The sequence below is a fragment of the Ascidia mentula genome, chromosome 2 (assembly GCF_947561715.1).
Source record: "Ascidia mentula chromosome 2, kaAscMent1.1, whole genome shotgun sequence".
Lineage (NCBI taxonomy): Eukaryota > Metazoa > Chordata > Ascidiacea > Phlebobranchia > Ascidiidae > Ascidia > Ascidia mentula.
Window position 1 is genome coordinate 10,124,701 of NC_138567.1, and position 15,014 is coordinate 10,139,714.

General features: G+C 38.0%; 7 protein-coding genes across 7 annotated transcripts; 4 read left to right on the forward strand and 3 right to left on the reverse strand.

The window, feature by feature from the left end:
• The first annotated feature begins 277 nt into the window (after positions 1–277).
• LOC145889366 (uncharacterized) lies at positions 278–2,589 on the forward strand. Its single transcript, XM_082980313.1, has 7 exons — positions 278–472; positions 665–737; positions 864–957; positions 1,036–1,173; positions 1,259–1,340; positions 1,514–1,638; positions 1,704–2,589. The coding sequence occupies exons 1-7, from the start codon at positions 431–433 to the stop codon at positions 2,494–2,496; spliced, it is 1,347 nt and encodes a 448-aa protein (XP_082836439.1). The 5' UTR covers positions 278–430; the 3' UTR covers positions 2,497–2,589.
• A 101-nt stretch (positions 2,590–2,690) lies between these two features.
• Positions 2,691–6,876, reverse strand: LOC145890604 (uncharacterized). Its single transcript, XM_082981721.1, has 9 exons — positions 6,714–6,876; positions 6,574–6,635; positions 6,333–6,494; positions 6,201–6,267; positions 5,524–5,631; positions 5,347–5,430; positions 4,998–5,141; positions 4,693–4,855; positions 2,691–4,524 (listed from the first exon to the last, which is right to left on the reverse strand). The coding sequence occupies exons 1-9, from the start codon at positions 6,768–6,770 to the stop codon at positions 3,287–3,289; spliced, it is 2,085 nt and encodes a 694-aa protein (XP_082837847.1). The 5' UTR covers positions 6,771–6,876; the 3' UTR covers positions 2,691–3,286.
• A 343-nt stretch (positions 6,877–7,219) lies between these two features.
• Positions 7,220–7,937, forward strand: LOC145890057 (uncharacterized). Its single transcript, XM_082981098.1, has 2 exons — positions 7,220–7,252; positions 7,395–7,937. Exons 1-2 carry the CDS (start codon positions 7,220–7,222, stop codon positions 7,935–7,937), a joined length of 576 nt encoding a protein of 191 aa, XP_082837224.1.
• Positions 7,938–8,456: 519 nt separating this feature from the next.
• Positions 8,457–11,931, reverse strand: LOC145890603 (uncharacterized). The gene is made up of 10 exons (XM_082981720.1): positions 11,623–11,931; positions 11,438–11,532; positions 11,152–11,320; positions 10,856–10,970; positions 10,649–10,791; positions 10,437–10,575; positions 10,227–10,346; positions 10,043–10,165; positions 9,840–9,981; positions 8,457–9,727 (listed from the first exon to the last, which is right to left on the reverse strand). The coding sequence occupies exons 1-10, from the start codon at positions 11,846–11,848 to the stop codon at positions 8,618–8,620; spliced, it is 2,382 nt and encodes a 793-aa protein (XP_082837846.1). The 5' UTR covers positions 11,849–11,931; the 3' UTR covers positions 8,457–8,617.
• A 405-nt stretch (positions 11,932–12,336) lies between these two features.
• Positions 12,337–13,924, forward strand: LOC145888393 (lactoylglutathione lyase-like). The gene is made up of 5 exons (XM_082979131.1): positions 12,337–12,452; positions 12,510–12,592; positions 12,665–12,805; positions 13,495–13,649; positions 13,708–13,924. The coding sequence occupies exons 1-5, from the start codon at positions 12,381–12,383 to the stop codon at positions 13,782–13,784; spliced, it is 528 nt and encodes a 175-aa protein (XP_082835257.1). The 5' UTR covers positions 12,337–12,380; the 3' UTR covers positions 13,785–13,924.
• On the forward strand, positions 12,820–13,480 carry LOC145888394 (tRNA-specific adenosine-34 deaminase catalytic subunit ADAT2-like). Its single transcript, XM_082979132.1, has one exon. It carries the CDS (start codon positions 12,929–12,931, stop codon positions 13,454–13,456), a length of 528 nt encoding a protein of 175 aa, XP_082835258.1. The 5' UTR covers positions 12,820–12,928; the 3' UTR covers positions 13,457–13,480.
• Positions 13,905–14,954, reverse strand: LOC145888395 (L-asparaginase-like). Its single transcript, XM_082979133.1, has 4 exons — positions 14,903–14,954; positions 14,380–14,542; positions 14,150–14,264; positions 13,905–14,096 (listed from the first exon to the last, which is right to left on the reverse strand). The coding sequence occupies exons 1-4, from the start codon at positions 14,931–14,933 to the stop codon at positions 13,905–13,907; spliced, it is 501 nt and encodes a 166-aa protein (XP_082835259.1). The 5' UTR covers positions 14,934–14,954.
• Positions 14,955–15,014: the final 60 nt, after the last annotated feature.

The window sequence follows — 15,014 nt, forward strand, 5'->3', positions numbered from 1 at the left end:
ACAACTAAATTGATGTTACTAGTAAATGGAAGGTTTGCTTGAGTTTTTAGGTTTTTTCAGATCACTCTATTTTTTTTTTTGAAAATATTCTTTGCGAAAATACGCATTTGGTTAATGTATGCTCTACCTTGTCCGTCGTGGCAATTTTATTTCACTATTCTTTCAGAATGAAGTCGTGTCGTGAATTCACATTCACACAATGGATCCAAGGGAAGAGGAGCTGATAAGGAAAACATTTACTTTTGTGTAATATTATTGGTGACACTGAAGTTAGTATGTGTTTTGTTGTGAAAACAAATTGTATTTGTTTTGATCATTGTTTGTCTCAGAATTGACGTGTAATTGATAATGAACAATTATTGCATTAAACCTAAATGCTAGCTTGAAAATGTGCAACTAAATGAAGAAACGTGATTTGTAAACCACCAAGATGCCATCAAAGAAAAAGAAATACAACTCCAGGTTTCCTCCGGTAATATTTTGTTTTACATCCCTTCCACATCTTTAGTTTAATTGTACACATAGAAGTGCAAAATACATAACAATGTCAATCACTATCAGGTTTACCATTACCACACAATACTTTTGTTATGTTTGCAACAAATTTTACTTGTTTTGAACACTGTCCTTTTGTAAATATTTTTAAACCTACTAATGTTTTCAGGCAAGAATAAAAAAGATAATGCAAACTGATGATGAAATTGGAAAAGTTGCTGCAGCAGTGCCAGTATTAATTTGTATCCTTTATGAAAAGCATGATTGTGTGTATTCTGTAGAAAAAAGTTGTTTAGACTTTATGCTTGTTTAGCAATGCAAATACACATTTTTAAGTATAATTAACTTTCCTGAATGATTTTGTGAAGCTAAATGTTTGGAGATGTTTTTGGTATCTATATTACAGCACACGGGTGAAGTAACCAAGGCAAAACATGCAAAAACAATGTCAACATCACATTTGTAAGTGAAATTGCAAGAAGTCACAAGGACTATATCCAAGCTCCATCATATAATTAAAAACCTACATTTTTGCTGCAGGAAAGAGTGTATCAATAATGTTGGCATGTTCGATTTCCTCAAAGATGTAGTTGCCAATGTAGCTGACATGCAGAATGAGGATGAGGCAGGTACTAGCAATGCTAATGCTGATGAATCCAAAAAGACTGCGAGAAAGAGGTATATATTTATTGCATAAAAATTGTACTGATTTGTTATCGTTACACCGTAGACTGTGTGTTATCATTTGAGAACAAATTTGCAGAACTTCAGCACAACCTAAAACACCCAAAAAGAGGCCCAAACTGGGAAATGCCACCCAAAACCCTTCTAAAGATGAAACTGGGGTGAGTGTTGTTTATTCTTCATTAAAAACAGAAAGCAGTTGGTTAATTTGTTCATTTTTGCACAAGGAATTTAACAGTTGTCCTACATAATCTTATGTATATTTGATTTTGTATGGAAAGAAGCACCGTTTTACAGACAAAAAAATATCAATTTTTTTGCTTATATTTTTCAGGCCACATCATCTGAAGATGAAGACTCCTATGGAGAGTCATCCCAAGATGGCAGTAATGGCCTTTTATCTTCCTCCTTGTCTTCAACTGGACATTCAAGCCCAAAACACAGGGCACACAATGAAAAGTAATTAATTTTATTTGACCTAAATGATGACTGTTATTTTGCTCATACTTATCGTTTATACTTAGATTAAAAACTCAAATGACAAGTGACAGTCTCTCATTTCACATTCCCCTGTCCAATCTCATGTCGTCTGATGCTGCAACCGATGATGGCGAAAAGCAGAAAGGCAACAAAGAAACATCTCAGGAGGTGAAGAAGAAATTATTGAAAAAGTTGGACAGCAGTGCAGAAGCCAAGCAGAGACTCACTGAGAAGGTCTCCAACGATGAAGCTATTGACATGTCAATAAAGCCCACTGCAGCACAGGCACCACGTGCCCCTGTAATTGTTACGAATAGTGCTGTGGTTGCACAAAACAAACTCACAGCATCAGTGCCAAATATTAAAGTGTCTAACACTATCCCAAGGCCAACAGAATCCAATGGAGGCCATTTATCTCAACAAGCACAATCGCCAGCTATACCCTCAGCTCTGAACATGGCACATCTGTATCGTCCAACACCAGTAGCTGTTCCGCTACCACTTGGTGGGCCTAAAGCGAATACTGAGCAGACAATGCCAGAGGGTGGAATGCTGTCGTTTTTGTACAGCCCCTTTGCTGGAGAAGCACACTCACCATCTGTGTTAACTCCAAGATCAGGTAGCGAGCATTTAAGCGACGCAACCACCAAAGATATAAACTTGTACAAGTCGGGGGCAATAACTGGTTTTCAGTATCCATACAACCCCATGTCTGCACAAAAAGATTCTAATTCTCTTGGTGCAAGAATATCGCAGTTTCCTTCACCTACCCAGACTCCGGTTCTGGTTCCAAAGGCACCCCAGGATAATGATGATGATGATGATTACGACGCTTAATGCAGTGACATATCGGTTTTTACACTTTGCATTTTTGCCAAGTTTATGTAGCTCGTTCATTCCAAATTTTGCACGCTACTAATGTTCAAATTTTGACCAAATGTTTTAAAAACCTTTTTTGTCACATTCTTAGTTAGTACAGACAGAAAAATGTTACTTTCCTAACTAAAAAGAACACTCTGTAGGATGCAGGATTTTTTGACATGTAATGTAGGTGTTGGGCAACACATTTAAATCAGGGTTCTACAAGTGTAATTCTGTAACTAGTTAACATAGTGCTGAATGTAACAAGGCGGACATAGGTTGAAAATACAGCAACAAGTGGCAGCAATAAAATGTATCAACCACATGATGTCAGAAATATCCAGTAAATGGAAACTGACATGAAACACTCTAACAGTAACACTTGAAATTGTACAAAATATGCTTATTGAACCAAAAATTACAAAAAATGTAAAACGGCAAATATTAGCACTAGCACCACATGATTGGGAAAGTGCAACAGTTTGGTTCATGATATGAGGATGTAATGCCAACAGCTAACCAGAAACATTTTTAAATGGGAGAGTTGCAGTGGGGTTCATTGTACAGTGTCAAAGAAATGATATATGAAAAACGGCTTCACAAGGTAGTCACACCAAACAATTGCCTGCTAAACACTAACAAGCACTATTGCAAGAAAGGGCACAATGGAAATTACAATCTTGCACTTTTCCTTCACAATCAACTTTAAAAAACTTTCCACTTTAAGCATAACATACATCTGATTAATGCATATCATTGATGGTATTTAGTCCATAACACTTCCATACTCTCTTGCCTGCTCAAAGCTATTCCTCCTTTTCACATCTGGCTGCTCATCGTCAATGTCAACCACCTCTATGACATCATTGGGTTTCACCAAGTCTTCAGCAGCTAAATTTGGAAGAACGCTAGCACTCTGTTCACCTAAATCTTGGCCTTGATCCACCACGGTATAAATGGATGCATCAGGTGCCTTTTTCTCCTCTTCCACAGATGCGAACTCATGTGGTGGAGGGGGAGTGGTCAGAAGAAAACTTTCAAAACTGGGATTGCTGTTAACAATCTCTGACAACAGGTGACCACTTGGTTGGTTATCGTGTTGATCGCCAGTAACACTACCTGGTGATTTGACTGGAGACTCGATGTTTAAACTCAGCAGGTCTTCAATATTTTGTACTTCTGGTTCCTTTTTTACTTCTACTTCATTGTAGGACAAGAGTAGATTTTCCTGTGGTTGCGCAGGAACCACATTATGAGGTGGATTGGTGTTCACCACATCTTCGGATCTTATGGGAAGATGTTCCTCCTCGTACCCATCCATGGAGTCCCATTCCAAAGTGATTTCTTTTCCTTGTTCTTCATTTGCATCATACTCATCATCATGAATTGCTTGGTTGAGCAGACCATGGCTTTCGGGCTGGTGGTCATTAACAATGTAAGACTTGGATGGACTTTGGTTTTGGGATGTTGGTGCTTCGTAAAGTTCATCTTCGTCACTATTGTCACCTGTAAGCAAAGACGAAGTCTCCGCTCTGCTAGCAGACTCCTTGCCCCTGACCTTGAAGGGTGAACTTTTTTGAGAGCTTGACTTTGAAGAGGATACACTGGCAGCTATTTCAGCAGCTTTGGCAAGAAAATTTGGGGCAACATATGCATCAGGAATGGTAGGTTTTTTAAACTCAATATCCTCTGGACTGCTTGGTGGTGAAGGTTGGGAAAATTGATCCACTGGCTGCTGTGGTAGTTTCTGCGGTATTTGGCGTCTTGAGTCTGGCTCTGTGATTGGCATTCTTCTTCTGGAACCAACAGCATAAGCTCCATATGCTCCAGCTGGGGCTTCATCAACTTCTTGATACTCAGGAGTAGCAGGAATAGCTCTGCGCTCCCATGGGGAAGATTCGTTCGAGGTACCATGATTTTGTTCCCATGGACCAGAATTTGATTCAGAAACAGCTTTGTGTTCCCAAGGAGAAGATGCCTTTGTAACAGTTTGGTGTCGTGATTCTGCGTATAAACAAAACTTAAAACAAATATGGCCAAGAGTGCTCTACAGGTATAGTTTTTATAATTTACAATTATATATAGGGTCATGTTAAGGGATACATAAAAACAAACTTGCATTATGATACTGATGTTTTTATAATTACAGATGTGCAATATAGGTATATGTACCTTCCCCATAGTTTGGTTTTATTAACTTTCTCTCAGTGTAACGGGCTTTATATGTAGATGTAAGCTGAGGATCACGAATAAAATCTGCCGCTTCCAAATTCATGTGCACATTCTCTGGCTTTTGTAGCACTTGAGCAAGCACATCAGTAGATATGGAATTTTCCTGATCAATAAAAATACAGGTCAGAAAACCAAAATTTTTCAGTAATTTAATTCCCATGTTACTGTCATACATCACAGGTCTTAGAATAACATAGAATATTTATAACTTGCTTTTGAAAGGAATTAATTTTTTTCCAAGTTACCCTTTGCTCTTTTGAAGTTTTTTTGGGACCACTGGATCGATCCTCATTTTCACTGTCGCTGTCTGCATATGGATTGATGTATTCATTATAATCCTGCAGCTGCATTTTGTAGTCACTTACTCGTTGCTGCAATTCTTGTGGTACCTGCAAAAAAAACAAGAGAATACTGTAATGTATTTTAGTATATTATGCTTTGAAAGAGTGAGCAGTGTTTTTATTGTGTCTAAGTTTGTCATGTATACTCCACTGTGAATTACAAGCTTCCAGCAATGACATGGCTGCGATGGCAGTGGACCTTTTCTCTAGATTAAACAAATATTTCAGTTTTTTCTTGTTATATTGTTCCAACCTGTTCAGGCTTTTGTGATTGGTATGATGACTGATTGCACTTCAAAAGCTGGACAGCTAGGTTACAGTCTTTTCTCAATCGTTCCTGTGAAAAATTTTTTTACAGTTATAAACTTCAACAGAGTTATAAAGTTGATCAAAAAAAAATAAAAAATTGTAACACAGAAAAAAGTTTTACATTTTCCTCCTGTGCTTTCAGCAAAGACCCCCTGAGATCTGTAATTTTTCTTGTCAGTTCATTGATCTCTTGAACCATAGAGCTCTTCTCATTTTCCAAGCGATTAATCTAAACCGAGCTTTAGTTCAATATCACAGAAAATGTTCGACAATTTTGAACTGCGTCATAAATTATTCACAACAGGTGGTCCAAGTCAAATGCATTGGGTGCGACTCAAATATGCATAATATACAAAAGTGATTGCTGCACACATGCAATGCATGTATAACTAAAAAAATGATTTATTTGCACAAAAAGTTATGACAAATTTGTGGAAAGTGTGTTTGTACAAACAAAAAAGTTAAATTTGGTGTTTGATTAATTTTAACTAAAAAGTAATTTTTTTGTCTAGTTGTATTTTTAATATATCAGGTAACATGGGAAATATGAGGTAAATAAATAAAAGCTACAATGTGAAAATGTACAAAAATACTGAAAACAGGTACATATAAAAAGTCTTAAAAGCATGCAAAGCAAAATAAAACATGTGATTTGAAATCTGGAATGATTGTCATTTCAAACCTTTTCTTCATTTTTAACCATCTGTAACCTTTGTGTTAGCTTGCAAAATATGTTTAGACTGTAAATCTGCAGGCGTCAGTTACGATGCCGAGCCCTATATTATAGGAACAACTCACCACCTTTGTTACTTTGCTCTCAAGTTCACGATTTGTAGTTTGTAGAGTCACATAGCTCGATTGCAGTCTGAACAAACAATTAAGTTATTCTGTTACAAGCAAATGTAAAATCTGAAAAAAAATCTTTTTTACGTTTTGTACTGGGCAGATACTTTTCGTAACTTGTCATTCGTCACATCTAGTTGAGACTCCAAATACTCCCTGCTCTGTGAATACTCAGCTTCGGCATGGTCGAGGTTTCTTGTTAGAAGCACCACTTTCTGTCTGAGCACTTCATTTTCCTTTTCCAAATCTCTTTGTTGAAAACAATGTACATAAACATACATAACACATTGGCTAACATTAGTTGAAGAGCAAATATGACACAACATACGATTTTGGAGTGGTTGAGGTAACAGGAGTGGGTGCACTCTTCTGTTGGTTGGTAAGATACTCCTAAAAATTTAAATTTTAGGAAATCTGCACACCAAGTTATACAACTCAATACAAGCCATTAACCAATCAAAAACGTACCGATGCCTTTCTGTAGGGTCGGTAAACCCTTCCACCACTGTTTGTATTGTATGCCATACTTCGTTAACTATCCTATCCGGTTTCTCATGATTTGATAGTTGCCCTGTGTTTATTACAACTTACGTGTTTACCACACACGGACAAAGCCACACACTTTCCGAATTCTAAAGATTCACGTAAAATCAGGACACAAAATCCAACGCGTGTCCGCTCAATTGGTACAATGGTCAACTCGTGATCGCGCTCGAGAGCAGCTACTTTCTCACGCAAATCAAACAACAACAATTAAAAACTAATGCTACTGTAGAGAGAATGGACACAAATTAATCCTAAATCACATACTGAACATTCGTTGATGAGGCAACAATTGTGTTTTGTTACGTTTTTCCTTTGGAGACGACGAATGTTAACATAGAAACCGTTGCTGGTCGGCAGTTTTTGGTCAATTGATTTTTGCTTGAAACCATTGAAGGGTTTTCTCAAACTTCTGGTAAAAGTTGGTTTCCATGGAGGGTTTCATCCGAACGGAGCAGAACTTGGTAAGACAGTGGGGAAAATATACAAGCTAATTTTTGCAATAAAACTGTCCGCGCACATTGGCTGTAATAACATATAATACGTCAATATAATACATTGATACAATACACCCTCGTTTCTGCAAAAAAATGTAATACTGTGCAGAACTTTGGAAATCGTCGAGTACGACCTCCAAGCCACTCTTACACGTACATGAGACAAAAACTAAGAGAGAGACGCAGCAGACTAAAGGAAAACTTGGTCCCGAACCAGGAAGAGTTGGAGTCCAACGCCATACCGATTAATAATCATGTTTCAAATGTTACTTATGGCTTTCCACCTCCCATGAACGCATTTGGTCAAATATTTGATCCCAGCAGGCACCCTGTACCTCACAATTTTGCGATGTGGCCCCTACCACCTCCGGCAGCATTTCCTCTTTATCCGCCAGTACCGGCGGCACAAATGCATGTCACGCAACACGAGAAAGCGATTGAAGAAAGTTTAAGACTTTTTATTCACAACATGAATCAACATAATCTCCACCAGCAGACGGCGAGAGATCACCCGGTCCCATTGATGCACCAAACAAATGGACCCCAAGGTGATACCACAGAGTATTCCCGGCTGTGCGCTGAACAAGCAATTAAGGCTGCCTTGGGAATATCAAATTACGGCAGTGAAGGTCCTCCTTTTGCCGCTTGTTGAAAGATGAGCAGAGTAGTAGTGATGATAGTGATACCTGAAGCTCCAAAAGAACAGTCTCACTAACAAATTGAATGTTATAACAAATAGCCTATCTTAAGTTTGGAATGATTTCGTCACAATTATTTTATAGTTATTGAGGCCGTTATAAGTTATTGGTAGCCAACAAACACTTGCTTGTATTACGTGCTGCAAATAAAACTTCGCTGTCTGGCCTCAAACAATTTTGATGAGAAAAATGCAATCTTTATGGCTCCAATCTCCAATAAAAAAATTCTTAAGCCTAAAGGAATTTACCTTGCTAAGACACTACACACGGAACATCGGAAATAAACCTGCAGGTTAATACGTTTCACTGATGTGCGATCAACTATAGTTAAAACTATACGTGTTGCCTTGCAGAAAATATATTTCCGTAACGTGCGCCAATAACGCCAAGTTGTATAACCTACACAAAAACTTCTGACAATATTTACATCACCAAATATTATAAAATTGCAGTGTATTTCAACAACGTGGACAAACAAAACTTTGGCAACGAACACAATTGTATACCTTTCAACAAAATTACAGCCAAAAGGAAACAACATTGCAACATATTTAAAAAAGTATGGAACTATAGGAATGTGAACACGATGCAAAAAATATTTTACAAACGAAAAATGATGCGCAGCTAATGAAACTTACGTTGAATGGACATACTGTCGGGCATGCCATAGGGCGCGCCTATACACATATTCACAAAATTCTTGGTCGTCCTCGTACAAAACCCACGGCGAAACACAGTGACAATGCGAACATGTAGGTGAATATTCGTGACAACTCGTCTGGGCTGCATTTGCTTTTTGCTCCGTTTCTTCTTCTAGGCATTCAAAATCCTCGTGCTCACTGTCGAACTCATAGAAAGTGTTTTCTGTTTTAGATTTGTGATAACTTTTTTGGGGGGAGTTCGGATCTTTCGTTTTATGACTAGTTTTAAAATCGGTGCTTCCTCTATTTGTCATATCAGGAACCAAGACCTCTTGTTTCTGATGTGTTGAAGAGTTGCTTACATAATCTTGAATTTTGTATGTCGCGCGTCCATGTTGAGTGGTTGGGAGATTTACATTTGCAGTGTACTTTGCAGTAGCCGTTTCAGACACGTGCGCTGCTGGCTTCGAGTAAACGCTGTCCATTTCAACCACAATTTCGGAATTTTCCATTCCGTTGATATTTTCGTGTGATACGCCATTTTCCGGCAAAACAATTTTATTCTTTTGTGATCTGAAGTTTTGAGAATTAGTTCTCACTTCCGCATTGCGCAACAGTGCGCCATTTTCATCGCTTTTTATGCTTTCAAATCCATTGGTTTTCGCATTTGCGCATTTCAATCCCTCGTCGTTTACTGGGCTGTTGCGAAGGCGTTCAGGCGGTGGAGCGAATTCACCGTGCTCAACGTAATACGCAAAATCAGCTTTCAACTCATCGGAGCTCATTGATTGCAAGTGGAGGTTTTGGCGCAGGTGAAGACTGGTTTGCATCAGTTCCGCTAGACTCGGTATTGTCGGCAGGGCAACCTGGGATTGATTTTTTTCTTCGATTGTCTCATCGCTGTATTGGGACGAGGAAGTGGAACATTCATCCTCTGTCAGACTACTGCTGTCGGTTTCCGTATCTCGGTCAATGCTGTGAGAATCCCCTTCCGTTTGTGTGTGGTTATTCGAGTTTAAATGTTGTGATGTATCTTCCGAAAGTTTTGATTCAACAGGCCGCGTATCAATATTGGGCAGATCCGTAATTGTTTCCATTTGATTCTGAAATATTATTGATTATTGTGAAAAGAATCCTGTCCATAGTGAGCCGGAGGTCTCGTGCATGACGCACTTATTTTACACATTGTGCCTATAAAGGAATAAGTTTGTTTACCAGTGATGCAGACTGTATGTGAATCTCGCTAAGGCAGCTTAATTTCACCACTGTAGCGTTACACTGCGTTGTAAGTTCAAGGAATCTTTCCTCCTCTTGCAGTGACCCGATCAAAGTCACAGCGACACCTCGGGAACCATATCTGCAAGCATAACACAACTGTAAACATTACAGACATAATTCCCACACTTTCACACGTTTACCTTCCCGCTCGGCCGATTCGGTGCATGTACGTTTCCCAATCGGGCGGAATGTCCATGTTTACAACTAAGTCAACGTGGTAGGCGTCGATTCCCCGTGATGTAAGGTCAGTAGATATAAGCACCCTCAAGAAGCACAAATAAGCATAAACAAACAACCTTGGTGCATAAGATGAGAATATGATACCTGCATTTAAATTCTTTCAATTTATTTATGGCCTCAATTCTATGCGATTGTTGAAGATTACTAGATATATAGGTACTTGGCCATCCGGCTGAATTCAAAGCCTCTGATAAACCATGTGCTCTAAAAAATAATAAAATCAAATAAACTGACTTATTTTCCATCAAACGTTAAACTAGTTTGAATGACTGTGCATGTATTTTTGTAACTTGCCTGGTGTGAAAATTTGAAAACACAAGAGCTTGTTGAAATGTAGAGGTGGTGAGTAACTCTATGATGCCTTGTGTTTTTCTTTCAAACATGATATATGGAAGACACTGCTCACCAACCACATAATAATACTGGCGTAATCCTGTTTCATAAATGAACTTGTGAATAACATAATTTTTATGGCAGAATTCTAGTGCATGATTTTGCATCCTCACCCAGCAAAGATGGGTCTGTGGGGTTCAAGCGAACGAACTGTGGTTGGCACATGTAGCATTTTAAAAACTGAGCTAGAACCTCTGGATATGTTGCTGAGACAGCTAACATTTGCTTGTTGGCGGGGAGGGATGAATAAATCCAACTAAACATTAAACAGCAATTCGTAAGAATGCAAACTTAAATACATAATTTAATGGTAAACTTACTTTATTTGAGTTTGGAATGTGCCTTCGTCGACCAATTTATCAGCCTCGTCCAAAACAAACAAACGAACATGTTTTACCAAAAGTATTTCCAATTCAATCAGTTGCTTGATTCTCCCTGAAAATAAATTACACTTGTTCAGTATTCGAATAAATTACATACTTGTTCAGGTGGTGCAACAAACACAGTCTACTTTCAGAATTCACAAGTGAGTGTTTGACAAGTTTATTTAATGCCTATTGCAATTGTTTTTGTGAGTGGGTGAAACAACCACTTGTTTGAATGAAAAAAACTGTACCTGGTGACCCTATGGCAATATGACACTTTTTTGCTTTAATTCTGTCCTTTGAAACTTCGGTCCCGCCTATAAAAACTTCAATTTTCAGGCCTTGAATGTAACAACTTATTCCTGTCATCACACTGTGGATCTGAAGAGCTATTTCACGAGTAGGAGCAAGGACAACCGCCTGGACATAAATTTTAATTTCATGAAAACAAACAAACAAAAGCCAAATTTTTTTGCATCAAAACCATTGACCAATATTTTTTTACATCAAAACTTTATGAGTTAAAGAAATACCTACTTGCAAAGATGGAGAATGTGGTTCCATACTTTCCAGGGCTATTACAGAAAACACACATGTTTTGCCTGTACCCGACTTTGCTTGGACAACCATATCTAAACAAAAATCAATTTATGCACAACGTTGTACCAACATACCGTAATAGAATATTGTTGCGTATAGTAGGCTAAAGTTCAATTGTTTACCTAATCCACATCTTCCAAGTGGAATAGCTTTCAGCTGTATAGGTGAGGGTGTAAGGAAGCCAGAGGATTTTAACCCTTTGAGGACGTTATCTGACAGTAAGAGTTCATCAAATGTAACCGATTGCTTGGTATCTACATCGTCAGTTCGTTCTTTCGATTCATATTTGTGGCCGATTTGTCGTCCCGTTTCCATCATTGGTATATTTTGAAGTGGGGTTTTGGACATCAAAGCGCGAAATAAATCTTCATTGTCGCTGCTTAGGGTAGCTTTGTCAGATAGTAGTTTCACCAAAACACGTGCGGCAACCTACAATCACAACAGTTTCGTCACGCCTTAATAATTGCAGTATTTATGACGTCACATTTTTTCTGAAATCACGTGTGCTGCGAATAAACACGTGAAATTTGCGTAGTCACGTATTGTATGTTCTTCATTACGACTGTGCTTTTGCAAAAAGCTTGTAATTTTAAAATAATTGACATTATGAAGTCAATGCTACCAAAATGTACTTCTGCAACAGTGCAGATGTAAAGAAAAAAAAACGATTGATGTAATAGACGTCTAGCCTGTTCTGTTATGTTTGCGCTTGAGCTTCATTTGCACTTGGTTTTGTTAAATAAAATTTAAGCAATATGGTGTGCTTGTGCCTGAGCACATTGGCAAAAGTACACCATACACTATACAATTTCAAAAAACTATATTATTACGCCTTCAGATTGCAGCATTGTAGTAAGGTAAGGACTTGACTTTTACCGTGATGGCAGAACTAACTGGGTTAACACAAGACGAAATAGAAGCTTCCTTGCATGAACCGGGTGCATTTACAAAGGTTATTTGATGACTACATGAAATTACAATAGTTAAACTGCCCGTTTTGATTTGGCAGGATTTTGTGATGCAACAAACTATGCTTAGAGTGAAAGATCCGAAGAAATCACTTGAATTTTACTCAAAAGTCTTAGGAATGAGGTTCTAATATACTTAACTCACATTGGCAATAAGTATTATTTAATCTGTTACACAAGCACAAACTATGTACAGATTGTTAACTCAAATCCACATTCCAAGCATGAAGTTCTCAATATATTTTGTGGGTTATGCTGATCCAAAAGACATGCCAAGTGAAGAGAAGGCAAGAAGAGTATGGGCACTTAGGCAACCTGGAACTGTTGAACTTACACAGTATGTTGTTTCACTAAAATATCATGACGACTGGTAGCATTTGGTTTAGGTTGTTCACCAATAGGATTTAAATAATGTACTATAGGATTATTGCAATGTAATTACAAAATGTTGGACTAACAAATGCAAATGAAAAAAAAAATGAATCATGGTCATACAAATAAGTGGATGGATTTGGCATTTAAATATGCAGAAGAGGCTCTGAACAATGGTGAAGTGCCTGTTGGATGTATTATTGTGTACGATGATAGTGAAGTCATAGGTACAGGGCGAAACAAAGTTAACGAAACGAAAAATGCAACAAGGCATGCTGAAATGGTTGCTATTGATAATGCCATGTATGCACAAAAGATGAAACAAACTGAACAAGTTTTCGACAAGTGCTCACTGTATGTAACTGTGGAACCTTGTGTGATGTGTGCTGCTGCCTTACGTAGCATTGGCATTCATACTGTGTACTTTGGGTGCAAAAATGAAAGATTTGGTGGTTGTGGATCAGTGCTTAGCATACACTCTGATGAAACATTAACTCCTAGTATTGGTACTCCACTGATCTGCCAAAGTGGATTTTATGCTGATAGAGCTGTAGAATTGTTAAAAAGCTTCTACAAACAAGACAACCCAAATGTTTCTTACGACAAGCAAGGATAGTTTTTATTACTGTTATATACTATTTTTTTTTACTGTAGTAACTGGGGCTCAGAGACTGACGATACTACATACCATAATGGCAACTCCAACCCAAGAGGTTTTGGTCATATTGGTATATCTGTGCCTGATGTGTATGCAGCATGTAAACGATTTGATGAGTTTGGAGTGGAATATGTAAAAACCCCGGATGGCGGTAACTGTATAAAATACCATCAGTTGGATGCTCAGTTTTGACTGCTGTTGTTTTACAGGCAAAATGAAAGGACTGGCCTTTATAAAAGATCCAGATGGCTACTGGATTGAAATACTTTGTGCAGAGACAATCTGAAGTTCAAATGCTTTATTCAACATTTTGTGATTAAAAAGTAATTATGAAATAATTTTACGCTTTGTATGATTGTTGCAAATGTAATGCTAAAATGCACTCTTCTTTCGTATTCAATACATCTCATTGCTTATAAAAGTTTCCATCTTCTTTATCTTTGTAAACTTCATCGGGGTGCTTTATCAGTCCATTCATGGCGACATATACACCACTCTCAGATAAACAACTCAATGCACCAATTGCAAAACCCACATTAAAGTCTGCATCAGAGTCCTTGAATCTTTCTGGCTTGAAGGCACCCGTAAACACGACCACCTTAGAAATGACAATTAAGTTTGAGAAGAAAACTGTTTCATTTTGTGACCTACTTTGTTATTGATATGCGGATGTAGATGCATAGCTGTTTCAATAATCGTGTCAGTCCCATGTGTGATGAGGATTTTGTTCTGTTTCGCATCCAACACGGCGGAGAGAAGGCGATTCCTGAAGTACCGTTAACATGTCGTTAGCATTGCTCTTGCAAGACTTTAGTATTAGTACAATAATCTCGACGTATTGTCGTGATGGTAACAGAAATGGTCAACTGCCTGACGTTTACCTGTCGGATAATGTAATGTTTTGAGAGTCCTTTCTGCATACTGTTAATAACGAGACGTGTTTTTGGTTGATTTTGGCACGTTGCAGAATTCGCGGAGTGACTGCGTCGCAAATTTCAAAGGCATACCCTTGTGATTGTTTTGGGTAGTCCTTGTCTATTGTCCCTATCAAATATTTACAGATTCAAAACGCTCTGCGATAACTTGCGCCGTTGTGTAAGTGCATAAAATTTATTTGAAACAACTCCATTTTGCTTTTGGATTCAACGAAATTCAGATTGCTTTATAGGACTTTTGCTGTTAAATCTGCCACACCACAGTATCTCGTACACACTACACAGTATAACCTTTATTTTATCCCGTATATATCGGTATGATAGGATAGAAAACCGCGCGGCAAGTAAAGTTAAAACGAATTCGTTCACCGAAAATGTGGTTTTTGGCAACGTCCATTTAAAGACATGCATCGCATGTGCGCTATTTGGAAAAGGACTTTTTTTAACATAGTAGGATTAGTTTACGTACCTCCAGTCTGTAAAACCAATATATCGGTCATTGCTCTTGAACTGCAACACAATCTAACTGAACCTAAATGAACTGTTTACTAGAAAATTCGCCACTGGGGGCGCTGATGACA

Excerpts from the sequence above, each read along its gene's own strand:
- LOC145888394 (XM_082979132.1), top strand. The coding sequence starts at position 12,929 with ATGCAAATGAAAAAAAAAATGAATCATGGTCATACAAATAAGTGGATG.
- LOC145890604 (XM_082981721.1), bottom strand. The coding sequence starts at position 6,770 with ATGGCATACAATACAAACAGTGGTGGAAGGGTTTACCGACCCTACAGA. Across the intron at positions 5,431-5,523 it reads TGAAAGCACAGGAGGAAAAT|GAACGATTGAGAAAAGACTG; the intron begins GTAAAACTTTTT and ends AATTTTTCACAG. Across the intron at positions 4,525-4,692 it reads AAAACCAAACTATGGGGAAG|AATCACGACACCAAACTGTT; the intron begins GTACATATACCT and ends GTTTATACGCAG.
- LOC145890057 (XM_082981098.1), top strand. The coding sequence starts at position 7,220 with ATGGAGGGTTTCATCCGAACGGAGCAGAACTTG. Across the intron at positions 7,253-7,394 it reads TCCGAACGGAGCAGAACTTG|AACTTTGGAAATCGTCGAGT; the intron begins GTAAGACAGTGG and ends AATACTGTGCAG.
- LOC145888395 (XM_082979133.1), bottom strand. The coding sequence starts at position 14,933 with ATGACCGATATATTGGTTTTACAGACTGGAG. Across the intron at positions 14,543-14,902 it reads ATTGGTTTTACAGACTGGAG|GGACAATAGACAAGGACTAC; the intron begins GTACGTAAACTA and ends AATATTTGATAG. Across the intron at positions 14,265-14,379 it reads AACATTACATTATCCGACAG|GAATCGCCTTCTCTCCGCCG; the intron begins GTAAACGTCAGG and ends ACGGTACTTCAG.
- LOC145888393 (XM_082979131.1), top strand. The coding sequence starts at position 12,381 with ATGGCAGAACTAACTGGGTTAACACAAGACGAAATAGAAGCTTCCTTG. Across the intron at positions 12,593-12,664 it reads TCAAAAGTCTTAGGAATGAG|ATTGTTAACTCAAATCCACA; the intron begins GTTCTAATATAC and ends AACTATGTACAG. Across the intron at positions 13,650-13,707 it reads TGTAAAAACCCCGGATGGCG|GCAAAATGAAAGGACTGGCC; the intron begins GTAACTGTATAA and ends GTTGTTTTACAG.
- LOC145889366 (XM_082980313.1), top strand. The coding sequence starts at position 431 with ATGCCATCAAAGAAAAAGAAATACAACTCCAGGTTTCCTCCG. Across the intron at positions 738-863 it reads AGCAGTGCCAGTATTAATTT|CTAAATGTTTGGAGATGTTT; the intron begins GTATCCTTTATG and ends GATTTTGTGAAG. Across the intron at positions 1,639-1,703 it reads CACAGGGCACACAATGAAAA|ATTAAAAACTCAAATGACAA; the intron begins GTAATTAATTTT and ends GTTTATACTTAG.
- LOC145890603 (XM_082981720.1), bottom strand. The coding sequence starts at position 11,848 with ATGTCCAAAACCCCACTTCAAAATATACCAATGATGGAAACGGGACGA. Across the intron at positions 11,533-11,622 it reads ACTTGGAAGATGTGGATTAG|ATATGGTTGTCCAAGCAAAG; the intron begins GTAAACAATTGA and ends ATTTTTGTTTAG. Across the intron at positions 10,347-10,436 it reads TTTTCAAATTTTCACACCAG|AGCACATGGTTTATCAGAGG; the intron begins GCAAGTTACAAA and ends ATTATTTTTTAG.